The 16,124-nt window shown below is 50.6% G+C and overlaps 6 protein-coding genes across 6 annotated transcripts; 2 read left to right on the top strand and 4 right to left on the bottom strand.

The window, feature by feature from the left end:
• Window positions 1-148: 148 nt before the first annotated feature.
• On the top strand, window positions 149-1,322 carry N7458_010378 (DUF1295 domain protein; the record flags this gene model as incomplete). Its single annotated transcript, XM_056913760.1, has 2 exons — window positions 149-517; window positions 582-1,322. The coding sequence occupies 2 exons, from the start codon at window positions 149-151 to the stop codon at window positions 1,320-1,322; spliced, it is 1,110 nt and encodes a 369-aa protein (XP_056762609.1).
• A 1,259-nt stretch (window positions 1,323-2,581) lies between these two features.
• N7458_010377 (ATP-dependent metallopeptidase FtsH/Yme1/Tma family protein) lies at window positions 2,582-5,295 on the bottom strand (the record flags this gene model as incomplete). Its single annotated transcript, XM_056913759.1, has 2 exons — window positions 2,582-3,375; window positions 3,432-5,295. The coding sequence occupies 2 exons, from the start codon at window positions 5,293-5,295 to the stop codon at window positions 2,582-2,584; spliced, it is 2,658 nt and encodes an 885-aa protein (XP_056762608.1).
• Window positions 5,296-5,874: 579 nt separating this feature from the next.
• Window positions 5,875-8,882, bottom strand: atrR (transcription factor atrR; the record flags this gene model as incomplete). The annotated part of the gene is made up of 7 exons (XM_056913758.1): window positions 5,875-6,595; window positions 6,652-7,215; window positions 7,272-7,447; window positions 7,503-7,999; window positions 8,059-8,423; window positions 8,482-8,609; window positions 8,673-8,882. The coding sequence occupies 7 exons, from the start codon at window positions 8,880-8,882 to the stop codon at window positions 5,875-5,877; spliced, it is 2,661 nt and encodes an 886-aa protein (XP_056762607.1).
• Window positions 8,883-10,073: 1,191 nt separating this feature from the next.
• Window positions 10,074-10,585, bottom strand: pam18 (putative mitochondrial DnaJ chaperone (Tim14); the record flags this gene model as incomplete). The annotated part of the gene is made up of 4 exons (XM_056913757.1): window positions 10,074-10,226; window positions 10,293-10,346; window positions 10,399-10,472; window positions 10,535-10,585. The coding sequence occupies 4 exons, from the start codon at window positions 10,583-10,585 to the stop codon at window positions 10,088-10,090; spliced, it is 318 nt and encodes a 105-aa protein (XP_056762606.1). The 3' UTR covers window positions 10,074-10,087.
• Window positions 10,586-10,785: 200 nt separating this feature from the next.
• N7458_010374 (ribosomal eL24 family protein) lies at window positions 10,786-11,427 on the top strand (the record flags this gene model as incomplete). Its single annotated transcript, XM_056913756.1, has 2 exons — window positions 10,786-10,790; window positions 10,854-11,427. 2 exons carry the CDS (start codon window positions 10,786-10,788, stop codon window positions 11,425-11,427), a joined length of 579 nt encoding a protein of 192 aa, XP_056762605.1.
• A 522-nt stretch (window positions 11,428-11,949) lies between these two features.
• N7458_010373 (cytochrome and DOMON domain-containing protein) lies at window positions 11,950-13,368 on the bottom strand (the record flags this gene model as incomplete). Its single annotated transcript, XM_056913755.1, has 3 exons — window positions 11,950-12,671; window positions 12,741-13,025; window positions 13,098-13,368. The coding sequence occupies 3 exons, from the start codon at window positions 13,366-13,368 to the stop codon at window positions 11,950-11,952; spliced, it is 1,278 nt and encodes a 425-aa protein (XP_056762604.1).
• Between the last annotated feature and the right edge of the window lie 2,756 nt (window positions 13,369-16,124).

Raw genomic sequence — 16,124 nt, 5'->3', positions numbered from 1 at the left:
AGGAATTCCGACAGCGCTGAGTTGCCTGAGGCACAAAGATCGTGGGCACCTTACCCAATGAGGTAATCCCAAACATCTCCCCCAGCAACTCGAGGGACTCTGGTCAGCGCGACGTTCCACCTCGCTCTTCATTCCGAGTCTGGGAAATATGGCATCCCTTCCGCTACCTCGTGTCGAGTCCCTGGTGGAGTGCGCCTCCTTCAAACTTACGGTTCTGCCCTACCTTGCCCAGGTGCAATGGCTCCCCGCCAGCTTGCGCGAAGCTGGTCGGAATCTGGATAGCTTGAAGGAAGTTTACCTGGCCACCAACCCCTTGGTCTCCGCACTTGCGTTGTGCTCGGTCTTAGCTGGGATTTTCTTTTTGGCCGCGGAAATCAACCGCAATTTTTCGCAAGTAGATCGCTTGTGGAGCATCCTGCCTGCTGTCTATAATGTGCATTTTGCCGCTTGGGCGCGTTTGGCTGGTATTCGCACGCAGACTTTGGACACAATCGCGGTGATCAGCGTACTTTGGAGCGTAAGTTTGTGCATCGACTAATGCAACGACGTGCAAATTACTGACTTGAGACAATTGCGAATAGGTTCGCTTGACCTTCAACTATTGGCGCAAAGGAGGCTACTCGATTGGCTCCGAGGACTACCGCTGGGCCATCGTGCGCTCGAAGGTGAACAACACCTTCCTTTTCGCCATCTTCAACTTCACTTTCATTGCCGCGATCCAATCCCTCTTGCTCCTGCTCATCACGGCCCCGACCTACGCTTTCGTGATCGCCGCATACAACCAGGGCACCGAGGTGTTTGATCTCTCCGATCTCGCCTTCTCCCGCTTTGCGATCTTCTTGATCGTTATCGAGTACTTCGCAGACCAACAGCAGTGGAACTTCCAGACCGCGAAGCACGAGTACCAGAAGAATGCGCGCATTCCCGAGCCCTACAAGGACCAGTACACTCCCGAGGATCTTGAGCGTGGCTTTGTAGTCAGCGGTCTTTGGTCATGGTCGCGCCACCCCAACTTTGTTGCTGAGCAGGCCGTGTGGCTGACCATGTATATCTGGGCTGCTTACCGTACTGAGACCTATGCGTCATGGCTTGGACTTGGAGTCGTGGGCTACCTGCTCATCTTCCAGGGTAGCACCCGCTTGACTGAATCCATCAGCGCTGAAAAGTACCCCGAGTACAGCGAGTATCAGGCTCGCGTTGGCCGATTTATCCCCCGTCTGTCCGTGGAAGCCAAGAAGTCCAAGCCCGCGAGCAAGAAGGCTGCTGCCAAGATCGAAGGAGCTGAGGCTACCGAGGAGATCGAGGCCAAGAAGAGCAAATAAGTGGAAGGTGGAGTGCTATTCAAAGGGGTGTTCTTTTGAAGGAGCATTTAAGGTTGGTTCTGAAATTGCGCGTATTTTGCGCAGTCTGCTATATAGGAGAGACGTATTCAATTATCTGTCATATTGGTGCTTGTCATATCGCAATTTGATCTTCGATCTTCCTTGGCCACAAAAACTATCTCGAAGACAAATTCATTCAGCCGTCGTTCGTAATTTCGCCAAGATTCCCTCGCAAGAACATGAGAAGTAAGCAACTAGTTCAAAGAAACTGGGCTTCAGAAGCTTAGTGCGAAGATCTCTTGCAGTTTCAATCGCCCGAATGGTCTGCAACACAGCAATCGAATTTCCCTTCGTCAGCTTGCCTTCAGACCTGAGGGCAAGACCGCGTGCCACAGTCAGGCAACACTCATATAGGTTTGGTGTGTCTCACCCGTCAATAAGAGAGAAAGAGTACATTGAGCGTCACAGGCATCGTCTTGTGTTTGCTGCATAAACACGTTGTTGACAAACCAACCAGGGCTTATTATTGAGCTTCCATGAGGCCTATAGCCTTGTGTTCCGACGCATAGGAATCGAGGTATGTTTCACAAGAGACCATGCATTGGACTGGATGAGCATATGTTGCATCCTTTTGGCCCAGAAGGGATAATTCTCGGGACCAGTCAGGCTGTGCCTTAACAGCTCCCGTAGTACGGATAGTCACAATAGTCTGGATAGCTATTGTAATAACCCGTCCACCAAGGACTAACAAAACTGGATCTTGCAGCTGTATCACTGAACTAGCCTCGATGAACTTCAATGACGATTATTCTCTTGGGGTGCCTCGGACTGGGTATGGAAGCCTCTAAGCAGTTGTTGGTCTATGGTGCATTGGATCTTAATCAAGAAGAGATGGGAAGTCACAATCCATATAATACACACTCCGCACTCAGAGTACATGAGCCTTCAAACGAAGGTCGAACAAACACAATCGAGATGAGTAGAAAAGGTCTTCATATTTAGTCGCGACATGGTCAGAAGAAAGGAGTTTTATGAGGTGGAGAGTGGAAGAGAGGTTTGAGAGGGGAGTAGACAAAACAGAAAGAAAAGAGGAAAGAAAGGTAATGCAGGTCCATAAGTACAGAAAAAACAGGGAAACAAAAAAGTGGAATAAACCCAGAGACAAAAACACGGTGATATCACACACTCCCTGCTTTAAACAGCCAAATAATGCAGATCCAAATTGCGTAGACAAAAACAAACCCTTCGATTCTGGCCGTCTATGAGGGAGGGAGAGGGGTCTCGTCGCGGCCATCCTTGCCGGTCGTCTCCTCGGGGTCTACCTTGGGCTCGGGGGGAGCGATTGTCTCTCCACCCTTGCCATCAAAGTACTTGGCGAACTCGGCGTTATCGGGCCACTCGCGAGGGCCGAGGAGGCGGATCAGATCATCGCGGCCGAGCACCTCCTTGGACAGAAGCTCCTCGGCGACCATGCCGATCTCCTTCTTCCGTGAGCTGAGCAGGTCGTGGCACTGCTTGTAGGCCTCCTCGATGATACGGCGCACCTCGGCGTCGATCGTGCGAGCAGTGTCCTCGGAGAAAGGCTTCTGGAACTGCTGGCTAGAGTCGTCCTCGTAGTGGATGTAGCCAAGCTTTTTGGACATGCCGAACTTGGTAACCATAGCAGTGGCCATGCGGGTGACCTTGTTGAAATCGTCGCTGGCACCGCTGGTCACGGTGTCGAAGTGCAGCTCCTCACTGACACGGCCACCTAGGGTCATGGCCATACGGTCCATGAGCTGGTTGACGTTCATCAGGTAGGTGTCACCACCAGCGGGGAGGTACTGAGCGTAACCCAGAGCACCCTGTCCACGAGGGATGATAGACACCTTGAGCAGCGGATCGGCCCACCGGAAGTACCAGCCACAGATCGCGTGGCCAGCCTCGTGGTAGGCGACGGTGCGCTTCTCCTCGGGCGAAAGAACAAGTGACTTCTTCTCCAGGCCACCAATCACACGCTCGATAGCCTGCTCGAAGTGGCGTATAACGACCTTGTCGGCGTTTTCACGGGCAGCTATAGATAAGACGTTAGCAATATCCAATGACCGAAGATTAGACTTATTAACTTACCAACAAGAGCAGCCTCGTTGACACAATTGGCAATATCAGCACCAGCGAATCCAGGAGTCAGAGCCGCAAGTCGGCCTTCCAAGAAATCCATGTTCTCATCCGTAACGATCTTCTTCAAGTGAACACGGAAGATCTGCTTACGGCCATCCAAGGTAGGACGGTCGATGGTGATGTGACGATCGAAACGACCGGGACGCATCAGAGCCTTGTCGAGGACGTCAGGTCGGTTAGTACCGGCCAGAACGACAACCTGCTCAGAAGTGTTGAAACCGTCCATCTCTGTCAGGATCTGGTTGAGAGTACTCTCACGCTCGTCGTTGCCACCGCCAAAGTTCGACTTGGAACGGGACTTGCCGATAGCATCGATTTCGTCAATGAAGATAATGCAGGGGGTGTTCTTGCGGGCATTGGCAAACAGATCACGGACACGGGATGGACCAACACCGACGAACATCTCCACAAACTCGGAACCACTGACGCTGTAGAAAGGCACACCGGATTCACCGGCAGTCGCCTTGGCAAGCAGGGTCTTACCAGTACCGGGAGGACCTGAGAGAATTGCACCACGGGGAATCTTTGCGCCAAGCCTCTGGAAACGCTCGGGCTGCTTGAGGAAGCTGACGAATTCCATAATCTCAACCTTGGCCTCGTCCATACCAGCAACATCGGAGAACTTGATCTTGACATCGGTCTCGTGGTTGAAGCGCTTGGCACGGCTCTTGCCAATGCCAAAGATACCACTCTGACCACCAGCGCCACCACCACGTCGGGAGAACCAGTAGATACCACCGATCAAGAGCAGAGTGGGAGCGAAGGACAGAAGGGCACTACCCCAGGGGACTTCGTCGACATAGGCAACCGGGATTCGCTCGTGGTTGGGGATACCGAGTTCGTACTGAGCCTGCTCCAGCTTCCTTTCGAAGCTATCAACAGATCCGATGCTGAAGTAGACGTGGGTCACCGGCTGCCCAGCAGAATCGGGATAGGCTTGGTTCACAACCTCGCGGTTGAGATCGACACGAACGCGGTGGCCGTTGGCAACGGTCAACTTCTCTACAAGGCCCTTGTCTAGGTAGTTCGAGCGGAACTCCTCCCAGGTGATCTCTCGCCCAGTACTCTCCCCAGGGAAGAAGCTGCGGTAGACGTAGTATGTGACGAATGCGGTGACCAAGAAGGAGGCAGGATCGAATCGGAATTCGAACACTCTGGGAGAAGAGGATCCCTGATCCTGCTTCTTTTTCTTCTGGTCCTTGTTCTCCTTCTCATTTTCCTTTCCTTCATTCTCCTTGCTCTTCTGCTCGGACTCCTCCTTTCCGTCCTTCTCCTTCTCCGTATTCTTCACCTGATCGTTCTCTCCGTCCTTGCTCTTCTTGTACTCCTCCACATCCTCCTTGGCTTGCTCGCTGGTATACTTGAACAACCAACGCATCATTCGAATGTGATCCATCAAAGACGCATTCGCGTGCTTCTCGATGAACTGCCTTACTTCATTCGGCATGCCGTTCTTCATCAAATGCTTCCGCAACGTGTCAATCGCCTCATGCTGTGACTCTGGCATGCGTGTCTTGAGATGCTTAGCGAATGCATCCAGTTTCACCTGGTCCTCCGAACTCAAAACCGACTCCGGCTCATCGTCTTTGCGGTCTTTCTCCGACTGGCTCCCCTTGGGCGGGGAGTTCCCGGAGTTGTCATTCGGAGGAGTCGGGCCATTTGTAGCGTATGTCCGAGCGCGGGAGGATGTAATTAGGGAGGACAGTCGTGATGGGTGTGTTCGCAGAGAGGTTGTTCCAGCGCGGCCGAGGCACTCTGTGGCTCTCCTCGAGAATCGGGCAATATTGCCTGGCCGCCGGAGGAGGGAGGCCATGGTCGAGGGAAGGGAAGCCCAGAGGGCTGAGAGGGCGAGGAAAGGGGGTGATCAATCGGATTCGGGGGCGATGGACAACTCCGCGCAATCCATAGAGGGAATTGAGGTTGTCAGTGTGAAGCTCTCAAGCTGCGGCCAGATTCGGCGCCGGGTTTTTCTGAATTCCGGTGCTGGCTGAGTCATCGGAATCGGAATCGGGTCGAAGGACATGGACTTAAACGGGGTTAACGTCCACTTGAACACTTTTACATTACGCGATGATGACTTGAGAAGAAAATTTCTATTCTATTCTTATTTTTGTGCCCTTGAGTGTATTTTTTGCGACTTATCTCTATTCAGTGAGTGGAAATTTTGGATTATTGACTCTGGAGCGTCGGCCAAGAGTAGAGAAGCACTTCAATGTACATAGTGGGGAGAGCGGAGGTAACAGAGGGGAGAAGCAACGCTTAATCCAAAAGAAAATAACCCAGATAATGACCCATCCCAATGTATCCGTTACCAAGCGCCATAACTCTAAACAATAAAGATACAATCCATGTGGTATATCAGTTCCGTGTCTGATTCGTTTGATCATGTATTTCACTGTGGAGGCTGACCATTAGCACCAACCCCTTCGAAGACAGGGAAATTCGTCGACATGTCTGCCCAGTCCCACTCAATGGTCATGGGCATCTGCCAAAGATCTTGTGGAACAAATGGCTGTTGAAAAGGCCCCATATTTGGACTGGTGGGCCTGAAAGATTGATCAGGGAATCCCACTCCAGCCAGCTGTTCAGGACTCAGTATGCCCTGGAAGTCCTGTCCCAGACCAGACATCGCATGGACGTTGGGCGAGAAATCATTGGAGATGCCAGAGCCTGTGGGTATGGTGGGATCATTGCCAAAGGCCTTCGCTTCCATGGGCGAAGAAATTCCAGCAGAGGGGTGATTGGCGAACATCGAGGGTGAGAAGGGGGTGTTGTGAGGGGCTTTTGCGTGTTTGGCCGAGGGAGATGTTTGGGGATGTTGTTCGTCTGTCTCTTGTGCAGCATAGTCATCTGGCGCGGTCTTGCGCTTCTTCCGCGCATGAGACTCCTTTTCAGCTTTATCGAGAACGACCTTGGCGATTCTCTCGAATTCACCACACAGCCCAAGCATGCGCTTAATGCTGCCATTCGATTCGTCCGAAACTAACGTGGAGAGGAAATTGACCACCACATTCATCAATTTGACATCCGATCGAGCACGAGCATCGTTAGGATTTTGAAGAATATTTGCAAACAGTGTGACAAGAGCGGACACTGGATAGTACAGAATCAACCTGTCATAGTTGTATTAGTATCTGTAAATGGCAATCTCTCGACCAGGGAGTCTTACCAAACACAAGCAAAGTCTCCCTGTGGAATGTACTTGATGAGATTGATCGAAGCGCGTGCAGCAGTCACGCACAAGACAGCGGACAAGAAGACTCTGGGATTCAATGGCCGGGCATTCAGACCTTGAATCGCATAATTGGATAATCGGCTCGTCCAATAGCCATGGTGCACGGACATGCGGTGGATGGTAGTCAGGCAATTGTAGTAGGCGAAGTGAAGGACCACGACGTGAATGAGGAGGGGTCCGTGTGTGGCTTGGATTTCATATTCAGGTCGGTAGTCGATGGGGATGCTGTCCTTCCAGTCTTCTAACTCTTTGTCTAGCTCCCCAATGGTGTTGAGCAACTCGCCGTCGGACTGTTTAGAAGCTTTGGCAGAATACAGCCTCTTGTAGACTCTGCTCTCGATAGTGGCGAATTCGCAGAGAGACCTGAAGAGGTTGAATTTTCCTCTGCCATCGGCGAGCGGCACATGTCCAACGTTATCTGGTGGATCTTCGCTTGGGAGTTCGACATTCATGTCGTCATCGTCCTGTACCGGTGGTCTTCCAGAACGTAGACAGATGCTTTTTGAGATGGTTAGCATGAGATTCTGTGACAAAAGGGACAGGGGGAAACAAACTCCTTGTCAAGGCAGTAGGCAACCCAAAACACTCGCTTTCGCTGTTCTACCTCTACCGGATTCAGACCGAATCCAGAGCCTCGCTTGTGCAAGCCAATGCTGTGGGACAGGCGGATAGCCGCAGCAACCAAGAAGAATGCCGGTTGAGGGTTAGGGGTACCTTGTAGGAAGAGAGACTGCGAGTGTTGTTAGAGGCGCTGGACAACTTAAGTCTGGATCCAAAGTACTTACCATGCCCAGCAAAGCTTGCACACTGAGGAGATCAGTGTTCCGCATTGTCAATTCCGTCAAGACTCCCATGGCATTTTTCAGATACAGCCAAGCCTTCTTATCTTCTTCATGAGGCACCAGGTTGCTCATCACACGCAAGCGGTGGGAAATTGCCAACACAACGTTGATACTTGCCCACCATCCCGAACCCTCATACGGGTCCCGTGAGTACTGTCGCTCCACCAGGTGCATAAAGGTGGCTTCGTGGAAGAGCGGGAACATGCAGTTGAAATTCTCAAAAAAGTCCTTGAACAGGGAGAGGGCTTCTTCTTTGGGAGGGAGTGGCTTGAACACGCGCCGGGCAAAGATGTCGCTGAAAATCTCCGGCTTCCAATACATCCACTTATTGTCATCGACGTACGCTGAGGCAATCATATCTTGGAATGATGTGTCGCCCGTCTTTTCGTTGACCCATTGAATACCCTTTGGAGAAAATATGGAGAATCCTGACGATGATCCTGCAACAAAAGGGTCAATAACTCGGGACTATTTTCAATACCAAATAGAATAATCCTACCAATGTACCGAGTCTCGCCGCAATTGTTGGTCACCAGCGAGCACATCATATCTGACAAAGCTTCAACTTCTGTCTCGGACTCTTTTTGTGAATCGGGGGATGTCGCGGCGGTATGCGGACTGGATTGAGAATCGACGCGAGGTGTGGTACTGTGAGAGGTGGATGATTGTTGCTGGGTTGCACTCGGGATGTTAAACTTGTTCGCATTTTTCGCCGCATTAAGGGCATTTGTTCGATCGGCGAGTCGTTTCTCCAGCGTCCCTAGATCTGTCTTTCCATTATCATCTTGGGAGAGGAGGCCAGATAGGCGGAGGAGCGATTCCATGCGGCCCAGCCGGTTTTCCAAGCCCTCGATGTATTTAGCCCTGCGTTGTCCCAGTCAGATTGGGATTATCGAGCGCTCGTACTATGCTGACAACTCACCCCTTCGGAGGATTTCGTTTCTTCTCGACTTGGGTAAAGACGCAATCTGTTTTATAGTTGATACAGTGCGAGCACTTGGGCATCTTGCCGTCGCACTTGATCTTTTTCTTGCGGCACATATCGCAAGCCTAATGCCAAATTCAACAGTCAGCCAATGTTCATGAGTGGGTTCTAGAGCCAGCAGTGCGCACTCTTGCAATCCTCCGTCGCTTTGCGTCGTTGGCGTCATCCCCCGCGGCTAATCCTGAATCATCGGGATACATCGACCCCGCGAGGCCCGCCATCTGGGAGCCATCCTGCGAGTAGCCCCCAAAGAGCTGTTGCTGCTGCTGCTGTTGTTGCTGGTTCATCATCATCTGGTTCATGTCGAAACCCAGGCCATCATCCCCAAGGCCGTCCATGGTGGTGCCGTTTTTTTTTTCCCTGATGGCGCGTGGAAACTCCGCGGGAGTGGAGCACGAGGAGGGAGGGCGGTGTTAAGTAAAGACTGCGGGGCTAACTATCATGCGAGTCGGAGGTGTGCTCTTCCCGAAGCCTTTCCCCCTGAAATTGAAGATCGGAGAGGACACAGTGGATCAGGCGGTTGATGACGCATCCAGCGTGGGATTGAACGAAGAGAGAAGGCGAGGATGGGAAAAAAAAAGCCAGATCGAGGCGTGAACCGTAGATCGGGATCTGGCGCTGCAACGGTGGGTGAGAATGAGGAAGAGGGGGCGCTTGATGGGTTATCGTCAAAGTCCAAAGTTCCGCTGAGTCAACGCAATGGACATGGGCAGGGAGATGCTGGATACCTTAGCTCGGATCTGATATGAAAGGCGTGTAAATCCAAATACGAAATACGGACGCTGCTGCTGCCTGCAAAGTCTGGAGGAACGGAGCTGCTTAACCCCGATCCCGAGCCAAGCCTGCAGAGACTGGGGGCCTCCGACTATTTCGTCCGTCGGCCCCGAGAAAAGGGTTCACGGCCAAAGGAGAACGAACTTAAGACTAGTCCTGTGCCGGACACGGTATAGACTCTAATGGACCTATTCCATACCTACTCGAGACTATCCGATGGAAGACGCTCTTTTTAGGGGTCCTTGGAAAGATGCGGTGGGACAACACTATGTTTGACTCGAACCCTTGTACTGCACCCTCCGTGACCGCGTGCTTCTTCTGCAACGAGCAGAGATCGGCAGTCCGATGGACGTTGGATGCAGCCAGGTAGCATCGGGCAGAGCCGGGGTTCATTGTTCGAGCATCGGTTCTTTCAATTACTGGATGAGGGAAAAGCTTGGGTTTGTATAACATGATCATAGTAGTACAATTCGAAGAGTGGCGATCTCGGGAGGATATATGACACAAGAGAAGAATAGCGCATAAAGTACATGAAGATCCAGGGAATCGAGCGATTAAACGACCCGGGAAATCCCAATCTTTGTAAATGACAAGCAAAAAACGCCACGCTATGCACCCGAAGTATAACCGTTCTGGAGCTCTGGAGGACCCTCCACTCCAGGGCTCTTCAGATCCGGCCGTTGGAGAAAAGTATACAGCGATGGACTGGCTTCTTGATGATTCCATGTAAATCATCTCTTCCAAAGCCACATCATCCCCGTTCAATATCTCAAGTGTGTTTGTCGAGGAATTCTTTGGCCTCGTTGATCTTGGTGGCCAGGTACGGGCTACCGCCACGATCGGGGTGGTTGAGCAGCATGAGCTGACGGTGCTTCTGGCGCACCTTGTCCTTGCTCAATTTGCGCTCACTGTGAATAGAAGTCAGGTTAGGATTACTTCCGAGTATGCCTCAAGGTTCGATCCAAGTAACATACGACAGCTCGAGAATCAGGGAGGCTTCACGGCGGGTCATGCGGGGTTCAAATCCACTGTCATACTGTTAGTGACTATCGCTATCTCTCTCTGCAAGATTTGACCAACCCCTTGTAAAAAGCCTTTCCAGCAGCATTCACGCCGCCCTGAGAACGGCGATAGGCGACCAGACCAGCACGGCCCTGGAGAACAACAGTTAGCTCAAATGCTCCGGCTGATCCCTGCGAAAAATCCCATCACATACCAAGAAGGCAGCCACACCAACACCAAGACCGATAGCAAGAGTCGAAGCCATTATCGCAGGTGGAGAGAGAAACAAGGTGGCCAAAAATCGGAGAGGATGCGGTTGATTATCGTTTTGGAGGATTCGCGGGATAAAAGTCAGCGCGCGAGTCCCAATCGGGTTTAGCGCCACCTCCTCCACGCCGACCATCTCTTCAAAAAAAAAGTTTGCGAGATAACAACGAAGGCCAGATCCATCCCACACCAGCAACCATGCGGTAAGTTACTTTATTTCAGCATCTATAATGATCTCCAACTAACCCCCTTTTCTTCTTCAACAGTGTGGAGACCTGTCACTTCTGTTCCCGCCCGGCCTTCCCCGGCAAGGGCATCACATTCGTTCGCAATGATGCCCGACAGTTCCGTTTCTGCCGTTCCAAGTGTCACAAGAACTTCAAGATGAAGCGTCAGCCCCGCAAGCTGAAGTGGACCAAGAGTCACCGCGCCGCCCGCGGCAAGGAAATGATCGTGGACTCGTCGCTGGTTCTGTCCCAGTTCGCCAAGAAGCGCAACGTCCCCGTCAAGTACGACCGCAACCTGGTCGCCGCCACCGTCAACGCCATGCAGCGCGTCGAGGAGATCCGCCAGCGCCGCGAGCGTGTCTTCACCAGGCGCCGTCTGGCTGGCAAGTTGGCTCGCGACCGCCAGCGCGAGACCAACCGCAAGGTTGTCGCCCAGGGCGAACACCTTATTCGCAAGGAGCTGCGTGAGCGGGAGGAGGGCCGTCCCATGGTGGCCGAGCAGAGCAAGGTTGCCAACCGTGTGCACGGTGCCGACCTGTTCAAGCAGAAGAAGAAGGCCAAGGTGTTGGTGGATGGTGGTGTCGAGGAGGAGGAGGCGATGGACATGGATTAAAGGAATCCTTGATATCCTCGGGTTTCGATTTCGTTTTCTCTTTCTTTTACCCATTTTGTGCTTGGACCGCTACGATACGATTCCTGGAGTTGGGTTTGCATTATCATTGTGTTTCTCGCGGTGTTTTTTTCTTCAAAAGCTATCGATATCATCTCACCTATAGAATGTGAGGGCCAGTGAAAGTCACGCTGAAAATACCACTTCTCAATTTTGTCCTCTCTCTTCTTGTAGTCCGTGGATCTCATAAACCCACTATTTTTGACCAGCCTATGACAATACTTGGTCCCCAATCAGCCGTTCTTTTTGGCATATCATTTACGAAGACTTGGCAAAAAAGCAAGTAAGGAACTCAAGATTCTTGTCATGACAAAATCTTCCAGTTGAATGTTGATAACGCTCAAGCATACGTCCATGCTTAACTTGCCAAAATAGACTATATCATGTATCATGTCAAAACTCCCAGACAAAAAGCAATGGGCAAATAACACCCAAAATGTTAATCAACACAGCCAACCCTCAAAATCAATAACGATCATAACCATGAGACCCGCCCGCACTACGGTCTACATAACCATCCGATAGATCGCTGGTCTGGAACTCATCCAGCTCCTGGGGTTGCCGAACGAAACCCTTTGCACCACGATTCGTCTTGAACCGTGCCCAACCCAGGAGACCAATAATCACAACGCTGACAATTATAACGGCGATGGAGTATCCAATGAGGACACCATTAGATGCGTATGACCAGCGAAGTCCAATCCCACCATTAATAATGGCAAGGAGGATCACGACGAATCCAAAGTAGCGATGGACAACACCAAACATGGACGAGGTCTGCGTCTTCTTGTACAGACGGTGGTGCCAGAATCCCATACCCCACTGGGCGATGATAGCCAGCAAGATGACGATTCCGAGAATCTGGTGAGTGGAACTACATGACTGGGACTTGGTGAATTGGGTGCTGAGGTAGAATCCAATCACGAGACCGATACCGGCAAGGCAGGTTGAAATGGTCTGATTGACCCAGTGCCAGCGCACACTCTTGGGCAAGACGCGGAGGAGAATGGCACCGCATGGGAAGAGGAGAATGAGTGCTCCGCCTAGGCAGAGCGCGTGGATGATGCTGGGCCAGTTGCTGTCGTCCTTGTCTCCTCCTTCTGACGATGAGCCTTGGGCGGTAGTATATGATGTAGGCAGTCCACCTGATCCACCCGTGGCATGAACCATATCCATGTCAAAGACACCTAGAGGACAGACAAGTTAGAACTAGATGATCCTCGTGAATGGCCAGTTCCTGACAAAAGCCCACATACCGTATTTCGAATGCCTCTCAATACTAGCCGTCTTCGAGTCACTCCGCAGCATCCTAGCGCTACCACCAGTCGGACCCAGCCCATAGATCCATGGCTGAGACGAAGACTTCAAATCCAATGATCCAGTCCTCGATCCCATCTTCCAAGTTGTACAGTTCGAGCATCGGCCATTCACCGTCATTGTGTTATTGGCAATACCCGTGCCATCGAGAAGTGTGACCGCGAGCGATGATGAGTACTCCGGTTCCTGTTCACCAGACGAGAGTCGAGGGCTGACGGTAACATCTAAATTGGACATTTCAATTAGTACACACCCTTCTCGAATGTTATTTACCAGGACAGCAAAGGGAAACAAACTTTTTCCATCGGCATTTGAGTAAGCAACGATCATCAGAGAATCTTTCATCTCGCTCCCCGTTCCAACTGCCAGCCAGCTATAACTAGTCGGCCCAGACAGATGGAAGTACAGATCCGTAGAATCATCTGGGATATTCAATGCAAACGTGTAATTGGAATTCGATCCAAGCGGCAAGTTGTAAATACTAGCCCCATTAGTCGTAGAAGCAGCCGAGACGACAGGCGTGAAAAAGGACAAAAGCCCTGCAACGAAGAAAAACGAGATCAACATATGAGCCTCCAACGACAAGGATCGTGATCAATGCCAAGTTAGCCAAGAATTTCAGCAAGGAATTGACTGACCTGCCAGCGCGAATGGCAAGACTCCACTTTCCGGAAAAGACACCATACTGATTCGGCAGTTGTCAGAGTTTCGTATGGAGCAAAAGACAAAAAAAAAAGTTTGTCCCCTTCTCTCTCTCTCTCTCTAAGACCCTTGAGAATATGGGCTAGAACTCAATTTATTATTATTTATTTCAAGCAGGTCCCCCGCTACTGCCCTAATTATCCAAACGTCGCCTTCCTAAAACAAGCTTGCGGGAGGGTGACATACATCGGCCCGGTGATTGGTGGCCGGGGACCCCTTAAACCTTAAATCGGGCGGGTTTCGCTCAATATAGAAACCGCGCCCTTCCTCTATTCTGTCCTGCACGGCAAGGAATGAGAAAAATCATGGCTACCTAGCACTGCCACCCCTTCTCTGGAAACTATCACTGCGAATATGTCTGACATAATTCAAGGGTGATGGCGGCTGCTTTTAAGCCTTTGTATCCGATTGCTTGTGGGACGACAAAAGTAAATCTATGCCTGAACCTGTCACAATTCGTGTCTCCTTAGAGCTATTCATATTCTGCTATTACCAGAAAGAATCATCCCAATCCTATACAATCAATAGCATGAGGCATATACAAAATAAAGCAGCAGGATAAGCAATTCCCTTCATTCTGGTGGATGTCCGGGTTCTGCGCCACCCGGGCTTTGCGTCGCTGGTCACTGGTCACTCTGACTTTCTCTGGTGAAATCCTACCATTGGGATCCCTCAGGCCGCGTAATAAAGGATATAAGTCGGGAGATCAGACGATTAGCCGTGATCCATCGGTCTCCCGATTGCAAAAGTACTTCAAGAACATCAAGTCCCCCCCTTTCTATTAACCTTTCTCTTCTCCGCGAATACAAAAATCAGGTTTTACCCACCGCCTGGCAAAGATTCTCGAATATCGCTCAGATATGGGTCATCAAGCTACGCAGCATTTATGCCTCACGATACATAATAACCTTCGCCGGGGTGATATCATCTTCAGGAACTTGATTAGCATCAGGTATACACATTCAGTATCCAACCATGACGGCTCATCCGACTATTGACTGACGATAATTATCAGCGGTCAACCATATGAAAAGACCGAAACTCTACGCCTTCTATCTACAGAAGACATAGAAAAAATCAGAATCCAACCCGGCGCAAGCAAATTAATATCCTTCTGCGGAAGCGCAACATTGGGACTAGGAATAGAGGGCATGCTTGACCTTGACTCTGATAATGAAACCCGTATTACCTCGCTCTACTGGAACGGGCCCTGGAATCAGGTCGATAATCAGTTCCACGTCTCGAGTACGGATCATGAGCTTTACACGGTGACAGCCTCGATTCCTCCGGTTGAAGGTGTGCTCGGAGATATCTCGGTCAATGTGAGAAGTCTTGCGGAGAGATAGGTCCACGTTGTAGGTTCCGTACAGTGCACTTGAGAGGATTGTACTTTTTTTTTCCTATGGTGGACTTGACAGGAGTTTACTACGCCTTGAAGCGTGCTTGCGCGATTATGCGTGATTATCGTGCTTTTGGCCGACAATATCATGATGCATTCTAGGGAGAATTAGGCAGGGGCATTACTCGACTTGCGTTTCGCTATTGATAGGATTATCAAAATAATGTAATATTTTGCAATTGGTATGCCTAGACACGCTTAGTAGTATCCATGTACTTATTACCTATGGAAACAGGCATGAACTCCATGCCCCAAAGACGATAACAGAAAAGCAACAATACTCCGATGGAGATACTGGAACTCCTGCTGACAGCGCCATGAAGATCACATGTGGGTGGAACTTCCTGAGTAGTTGTCTGTGATCTGTCTGCAGATCTCTCGACCTTGGAACGAGGGGGACTAAAGTTCAAAACACCATTGATCAGGGTTCAGACGATCGATCTAGAGTAACTGTACCTTAATCTCTAGCGCGACCCTAGTCCGAGCGTTAGAGGCAATGACTCGATACATGATTGGATTAGCATTGCGCCTTATGAAGATCATCCTCGGCAGATCAAGATTTTGATCCAGTAACGTATGTACGCATAGGAAGGATCAGAGAGCTCGAGAGTTTAATTTTATCAGGTTGTGTACGCGATTGATTAGACTACGTACTAGTGTATTGCTATGTCAAGTTTCTGCGTCAGAAGTAACAAGTCTAACATTTTTGGAGCCAGGGAGTAGTCATCAATCAAACCGATAGTTATTGACTTCTTTGACCCTGTACACGGTATATCCAACAGCCCCCGCTAGTCAGGCCTAGAACACCAATGCCCAACCTCCGACACCTGTTTGGTTTCCACCCCGCATTCCACACGAACTGCCAAGCTATGTACAGCGGGTGTATACTCCGTAGATAAGCCCGGAAAGGCACGGAACCCGAGACAACAGAACACCAGGTACTCATCAAGCCCTGGATTCCTTCAGGTACCACAGGGGTACAAACAAAGAAAGAAAGCCCGGTCACTGCATCCCGATACTTCCCCCTCAAACGGGCAGATCTGGTTGAAACGGAAACCCAATGGCCTGACCTGTCCAAAGGAATTAAATTTGGACCGTAATTTGAAACACTGCAAGGTTATACAGTTCTTTGTGCGTTGTCTGGTCCCGATTGGGTCAATCTATCGTCGTTTAGCGGGTCCATTCTTCACCGGGGACGAGAAATAGTATCGTTAGTAAATGG

The sequence above is a fragment of the Penicillium daleae genome (genome assembly GCF_028827525.1).
Source record: "Penicillium daleae strain IBT 16125 chromosome Unknown utg000008l_segment0_segment0, whole genome shotgun sequence".
In the NCBI taxonomy this organism is placed as follows: Eukaryota; Fungi; Ascomycota; class Eurotiomycetes; order Eurotiales; family Aspergillaceae; genus Penicillium; species Penicillium daleae.
Note: the sequence above shows the minus strand (reverse complement) of the source record. Positions and strands in the feature narration are given on the sequence as shown.